Source organism: Beta vulgaris, chromosome 6 (genome assembly GCF_026745355.1).
Source record: "Beta vulgaris subsp. vulgaris cultivar EL10 chromosome 6, EL10.2, whole genome shotgun sequence".
Classification (NCBI taxonomy): domain Eukaryota; kingdom Viridiplantae; phylum Streptophyta; class Magnoliopsida; order Caryophyllales; family Amaranthaceae; genus Beta; species Beta vulgaris.
The window spans coordinates 48,501,418-48,509,550 of NC_079207.1; the positions used below are offsets into that span (position 1 = coordinate 48,501,418).

An 8,133-nucleotide genomic window follows, 5' to 3' on the forward strand; every position below is an offset into this window, starting at 1 on the left:
TACAACTTGGTCCTCCGTGTTCACTTGCGTAAGTTCAATCACACCCTGTAGAACCTTCTGTCGGACAAAATGATAATGTACCTCCACAAGTTTTGTCCTTACGTGAAAAATAGGATTCTCCGCTAAACGTATCACAGACTGATTATCACAAGCTAACTTGATTCCTCGATCAATTGGTTGATGCAGATCCTTGAGTAATTGCGTCAACCACACACATTCTTGTGTAGCCATAGCTCCTGCTCTGTATTCTGCTTCCGTACTTGATATTGACACTATTGGTTGTCTCTTCTACACCAAGAGACTGCTCCAGTACCCAGATTGAACACATAACCCGTAGTTGACCGACGTGTGTCGAGATCCCCAGCATAGTCAGCATCACAGTATTCGACAACTTCAATCTCTTTATTGTTGCGGTACAGGATTCCATAGTCAATGGTTCCTTTCATGTACCTTAATATCCGACGTACTGCCTCCAGGTGACGTTTCACCGGTTTTTGCATAAACCGACTAATCACACTTACTGCATAAGCAATATCTGGTTTGGTTAACGTGAGATAGATAAGACTTCCACCAATTGTCTGTACATGTTCACATCTTCTAGATCTCTGCCTTCGACTGAACATAATCTTCCATTAACCTCCATTGGAGTTGACATAGGCTTGCAATCGACCATTCCATATTTTTCTAGAAGATCAAACTAGTACAATAATTGCTTATTGTTGCGGTGGTATTACTGTGGTTTTGCCCATACGCAGCAATATATCACGTTAAAATAAAAGGTATAATATAAAACCACCAAATTGTTGCGGTTTTTGACAAAAATCGCAGCAATATATTAAATTTTTTTAATATATTGTTGTGGTTCTTGTCTGAAACCGCAGCAATATCCCTTTACAGTACAACTTAATTAGGGTTTTTAGCTTTCTCTTACGCCTCTCTCCTCATTTACTCTCTCTCACGCCTCTCCCCATTCAAACTCTCTCTCACACGCCTCTTCCTCTTTTAGACTTTCTCTCTCCTCATTCAAACTCTCTCTCACACGCGTCTCTCCTCTTTCAGACTTTCTCTCTCCGCTTCTTCGATCCTCTCATTCTCTCATCTCTTTCATCGGTCCTAAAGTTTCAAGATCAAGATTTGTTTCAAGATTTGGTATTCAAGATCTGCTTTCTTCGACCCTCTCGTTCTCTCTCCTCTTTCGTCGTTCGTCTCACCAATGTTCGTCGTCGTTCAAGTTCAATGCACCTCTTCGCGGCCCGTCGTCGATTACCCTTTCAAGATTATGACGGCAGCAGTTAACATTTATGCCCTTTCCAGTATAGCGGTGGACGGTGGGTCTGAGAAATTCCGGCCAGTTAATGCTTTGCCTTTTCTAGTTAATGTTTAAGAAATGGGTGATGATCGAGGCTCTTCGCGTCCGTCGTTTCGTTTCAAGATCCCCTAACTTCTTCGATCTGTTTTGTTCTTTTTACTTTTATTTTCTTTATTTTTTGATTTTCTTTATTAGTTTATACTTCTGTTTTGTTTTTTTTGTTCTTTTTACTTTTTTTCTTTATTTTTGATTTTCTTATTTAGTTTTATTACTTCTGTTTTGTAATCGTTTGTATGGCTAATGCAGATCCAAAAGACATAAATTTTAGGAGAGGACATGCTTATTATTTTCACAGCCTGAAATTATTTTCATTGTATATATCTTGCTGGCATCAAATCTACTGCCTTAAATTTTCACTCGAATGACAAAATGCAAAAAAAAAAAAAAAAAAAAAAAAAAAAAAAAAAAAAAATTACCTACACCTGTACCTGTTGCTGCGGTTTTTACTTAAAACCGCAGCAATATGTTTGTTAATTATTATAAAATAGAGTATATTACTGCGGTTTTTCCTATAAACCGCAACAATATACTGAATTTTTATAATATAAAATTAATATATTGCTGCGGTTTTCGCTAGAAACCGCAGCAATATGTTAAAATATTACTGCGGTTAAAAACCGCAGAATATAATAATTACTTGTCGCCCCTTGATTGCTGCGCAGCCAAAAACAGCCTCAATAGGCCACTTAATGACGCAACAATAAGCATTTATTCTACTAGTGTCACGGGCATATTTCTGTTGGCATAGAAATATCCCTCCTTAGTCTCCACTTCAATACCAAGAAAATGTTTTAATTCTCCGAACTCCTTCATTTGGAAATGTACTAAAAGATTAGCTCTTGTTTGTAGAATCTCCTCTTCAAAATCTCCTGTGATGATAAGATCATCCACATATAAAAGAACTATTACCAACTTTCCATCTTAAGCTTTCACAAATAAGCTCGAATCAGCAAGTGCTACATAGTAACCACTCTGCAACAGAAAACCCGCTATATTTCCATACTATACGCGTGGTGCTTGCTTCAAACCATAAAGCGCCTTCTTCAACTTGCATACATAGTGTGGATAAGACTGATTCTCAAACCCCTTAGGTTGATCCATATAGATGTCTCTATCCAAATCACCATGTAGAAATGCATTTTTGACATCCATCTGTCAAAGCTTCAAACAATTACTAGCTGCAAGTGCTAGCAAAACACGAACTGTAGTAATCTTGGCAATAAGGCTAAATGTTTCATCGTAGTCTATCCCATATTGCTGAGAAAAACCTCGAGCCACCAGTCGTGCCTTGTACCTTTCAATGATACCATCAGGTATAGTCTTGACTTTGTATACCCATTTTGCAAGAAATTGGTTGAACTTCTCGAGGCTTTGGCACTAAATCCCAAGTTTCGTTTTGGTGCAGAGCTTGAATTTCTTCTTCCATGGCTTTTCTCCAATCTTTGCTTCGAGCTGCCTCATCATTACTTTACATCCTTAACCGTTGCAGCATTTGCATATCTTGGATTTGGCTTTCTCTGCCATGTGGACCTATGTAGTTCTAGATGAGGTTCTTCTTCTCTTCAAAATCTTCAATTTGACTTGGTCTTTCTTCTTTAGCATTTCTATGATGTGCTCCTGTTTGCCATGGACTTTTCTCTCTTTCTGTTGGTGTAGGTTGAGAGATCTTGTAACAACCTGTTTTCCCGAGTTGTTAGGTAAATACACTTAAGATTCACTAATCACAATCAATGCTTAATAAGCCTCGAATTAAACATTTACTCGCACGGAAACATAACCTAGAAAACGATCCTGGACTGTGGGTTATTGGCCCACAAAACAAAATCCTTTATATAAGACTTCAATTACACCGATATCTCGACTAATATTCCCAAATATTGTATACAACGAAATATATAGAACTATTCCTTAATTGACTATCTAAATACAAACTCAATCCATAAGCTACGACGACATCTTTATCTTGCTTCACTTCAGAATCCTGAGCTCACAACACCAAACCTGCAACAATATTTCACTCTGCCACCCACCAAGTGACAGGCCACAGAAATGACAACACTATCAGCAAAGCTGAGTACACACTGTGTAATAGAAAATACAAGTTTAGGTGTATTTTGAAAACTAACACATAGTTATAATAACAGATAATCACATTCAACTCATAGTTATTATATTTCACAAAATCAAATCGTTTGGCATGAACGCGAGTGGAGAGGGGTACCACGCAGTACCAGCTGTCTCCAAACTATTGAGGGTCGTCACCCAGCCTTTTATTGTTATGCTTGCAAGACTTACCCGGACATGTCCTATAACGCCAGGATTCGCCCTTCCTGGAAGGCAACAGCTAGGGACTCTACCCGCCCTAACTCGGGGTGCCTATTCATGCCTCACTTTCATATTTATAAAATAAGATATTTAATGATTCATACTTGAATCCTCAATACTCATAACATAACACCATATTCGACCTTATCTGGTCTTAACTCATATTTGAATCATTTCCTCATTATCATACCAAATCATATTTTGAGAAATATAGTATTTTCGAACGATTTCGATAATTGAACAAAATGATACTTTTATAACAATCCAATAGCAATTCACAACTAACTCATAGAGATGTATCTATAATCATGGCCATTACCACAAACGATATATGATATCCAAAATTCAATATAACGCACGGGAGCATTTAAATATATTTTGCTGAACCTAAAGGTTACCTCAACTCTATAACAATTATACGAAACCTCCAATCATCATAACTTGATTTCCCATATCATCTTCAATTCTATACGTCTACATAGCCATCCTCCAACAACCACCTCACAGTAACATCAATAATCAATAACCAAACTTAACTATTCTAATTATCTTCTTCTAACGCAACCATTATGCTAATCAAACTGAATCCCGTAAATAGAAATTAACGAAGTCATTCCATAACTCATAACTCGACTTCATGCATATCAACTCCAACTACAATAATTATAACAGTCTCCCAATTCTAAGATTATGACTTCCCTCGCATCATCAACAACGACTATCCAATAAGAACGATACAACAACAACATAATAACAACAGCACATACAACAATAATACCACCTCCACCACCAACAATAACTCCAACACCAATAACACAACATTAAGCACAATAACAGAACAACACAACACACAATACCAGCACAACCAACAAAGAAACCACCACCTACTATGTTCATAACAAACCTAAGTAAATCATATTCCCAAATTTATCACTCCAACTTCTTGAATCATAATAACAAGATGAACCATATTGTTCTACTGAATACTTTGGATATATATACTTAAACTATAAACCACATGATACTAGCTCTGGACACATCATCGTAACCTTTTTAATCATATCCAAACTAATTCATCTTCCAAACTAGTAAACTATTTTAACTATAACCACACACACACACACATCACCACAACAACAGAACAACAACATAATAATCTACCACAACCATCACAACTACTCCACAATAGCCACCACAACTACAACAACAACCATAACAACGGCGCAACAACAACAATAAGCAAAAACTTTTAGCAACTCCACCACAACCACAATGACAGAACAACAATAACCCAACAACACTACTACAACAGAGCAACAACAACAATAGCAACTCCACAACAACTTCACCACAACCACCACAACAACTCCACAAACAATAACATAACAACTCCACCTCAATCATCACAATTCCACAAGTCCATGTACTAAACATATTCCATTAAGAAGCATAATCGTAATTACTTAGTGTATAAGTGTTGTTTAGGTCAAATGAAACATCTCTAATGAACCTTAGCATGTTATACTCCATGTAATACTCAATATACACATAATAAAATACACATCATAAGTAAATTCATTTCATAGACATGCTTTACACTAGAAAGAAACAATCACCTAACTATAGGTATGGAAATCTCTAGGGTAAAACCAAACTAAGTGTGTACCTTAATAAGGATGCTTAAAGCCACGAAATTCCTTAATCCACTTGGTTAACTACTCCTACAGCTTCCCCTGAATGTATAAAATGCTAAAGATTAGTTTCAACAAGCTTATAGATATGAAAAACAAGCTTAAATACAAGAGGTGTAAACTGTTGAACTTACAGCAACTTATGTGATCTTTCAGCAAGGTTTTCTATATGAGTTTAAGGTCTAAAGATTGGAACTAAAGCTTGAATACTTTGTATGGATGTCTAGAAGAGTTCTATGTAAAAAAAGTGGGTGTCCAAGAGGAAGAAATAAGAGAAAGAGACGAAAACCAGAACAGGCTTTTATAGTCTGTTCTGGCGGTACCCCAGGGGAGGGAAACCTCTTCTGGGCAAGGTCGGTTTCTTGGAGTTTTTGGGTGATTCTTGCTTGAGGTGTTAGCCTAAGGTGTTGGCTTTCATGCATAAAAAGGTCTTTGAGAGATCGACACTTAAGTAGCTGCTAAGCAGCTTTCTTTGAGCATAGGTCTGAGCTGTAATTTCAGCTGGCCAGGTTTTACTATGTAAGCAATTTACCTATTGAGCCACGTAATTCTTGGGATAAATGACCATTTTAACCTTAAGACATCCCAAGCATGTCATATATCAAGTTTGGTTAGGTTCTGAGCTCGGATTCAACCCCAAAAGGCTCTTTAACTAGAAGTTCATCGCTACCCGATAAAACAATCTCCAAACGATTTTCATAATCTTAATGTTTAAGGCTCTCAAGGACTTTCTAACTTATCTATTGGTTTCCAAAGCCTTCTTAGCTAATAAGAATGATGGTTCTTATCCTCTTTGACCTTTCTTAACCATTAAGAAGATAGTACTTATCCACAAGCTTTCTTAACCATTAAGAATGATGATGCTTATCCACAAGCTTTCTTAACCATTAAGAAGTGATGCTTATCCACAAGCTTTCTTAACCATTAAGAAATGTATGCTTATCCACAAGCTTTCTTAACCATTAAGAATGATGGTATTATCCACTTTAGCTTTTAAATAAAGGTTCTTAAAAACAGGGCTATTACAGATCTCAATCTCAAGAGTACCACCATATTGACAAGACTGACCTTCGTCTTTCTCGTCCATCTTATCTTGAAGCTTTTCCTCAATCTCCTTCGAGTCTGGCAATAATACAGCTTGTGGTGACCACCAAGATGATGCTTCATCAAACACCAATTTCATGACACGTGACGTTTATCTGTTGTTGAATCGCAACACCTCCAACCTTTCCTCTGATTCATCGTATCCCACAAAGATACAACGAATAGCCTTCTTATCAAACTTGCTACGCATATGCTCAGGAACAAAGACGTAGCATTCACATCCGAAAACTCAGAAATGGCTCACTGCTGCCTTCATCTTTCTTAGCTTCTCAAATGGTGAGACAAAATCTAGTCTCGCCTAAGGTAATTAATTTGTCACATGTGTCGCTATTGTCATACACTCCACCCAAAAACGTAGTGGCACGTTCTTGGCATATAACCTGCTTCTGCATGTCTCTGCAAGATGTTGATTCTTTCTTTCAGCTACTCCATTTTGTTGTGGAGTATTTGGACAAGTGAGCTGGCGTTGGACCTTGTAATAATCTTGCAAGCATTGGGAGGATTATCTGGATGTATACTCTCCTCCGTTGTTTGTACGTAGACATCGAATTTTGCCGCCAACTTCTTTTTCAACTGTTTCCTTAAGCAGTTTGAACTTGCCAAATGCTTCGGATTTTTCTTTCATGAAATCAACCCAAAAATATCTTGCAAAATCGTCAATGAAAGTGATCATGTAGTGTAAACCACTCACTGAATGTTGCTTTATTGGACCAAACACGTCTGAGTGAACCAACTCCAAAGGTTCCTTCGGTTTGAACTTCGAATCTTGTTATGGAAGTTGATGTGCTTTATCAAATTGACATCCAGCGCAAACTATATCCTCCTTGACATCTAGTTGAGGAAGACCTTTGAGCATAGACTTCTTCATTATCACCTTGAGCTTGTTGTAGCTCATGTGACCCAAGCGTGCATGCCATAAATTAATTGTCTCATTTTTCCTCGCCTTGTCTACATATGCCGTTTGAGCAGACATCACATCGACTGATTCAAGACGTTGTCCTCTAAAAAAGGAGAAGAATTTTCCTTCCATCGTCTTGTACACCTTAATGTCACGAGGACCGAAAACAACATGGTTTCCGGATACTGTGAGTTGTGAAACTGAAAACAGATTCTTTGTCATACCAGGAACATGGTAGCCATTTTCTAGCTGAACTTGCTTGTTGTTGAATCGTGGAATCACCACTGCCTTGCCAATATGGGTTATTGGCAATTCTGAGTTGTTTGCTATTATCACAACTCGACCACGCTTATACTCGGACATGCTCATAAATTTCTCTTTGTCTCCAGTCATGTGATTGGAGCAACCAGAATCGATTATCCAATCATCTTTGTAACTGATCATCTTATCATTGACTACGACAAGTGCAACTTCCTCTGGCTCCGTGTTGCAGGATGACACCTCCATGTCGAAGATCTGTTTCTCTTCAACTACATAGGATGCTTGTGCATCCCACTCGACTTCACTTCGACTTTCATGCTCCATCGAAGTTGCAGCATTCCTTTCTGCTGGTTTGGACCAAGAGTCTCGAGCATAGTGTCCTTTCTTCTTGCAGTTATAACACACGACATCTTGCCGTGTTTGATTTTTTCGTTCCTTCTCATCCTGTTGTCGATCTTGTCAAGCTCCCACTCGATGGAAGCCTC

The 8,133-nt window shown here is 37.9% G+C and overlaps 1 protein-coding gene across 1 annotated transcript; it reads right to left on the minus strand.

The window, feature by feature from the left end:
• Window positions 1-272: 272 nt before the first annotated feature.
• Window positions 273-623, minus strand: LOC125498602 (secreted RxLR effector protein 161-like). The gene has a single exon (XM_048646835.2). It carries the CDS (start codon window positions 621-623, stop codon window positions 273-275), a length of 351 nt encoding a protein of 116 aa, XP_048502792.2.
• Window positions 624-8,133: the final 7,510 nt, after the last annotated feature.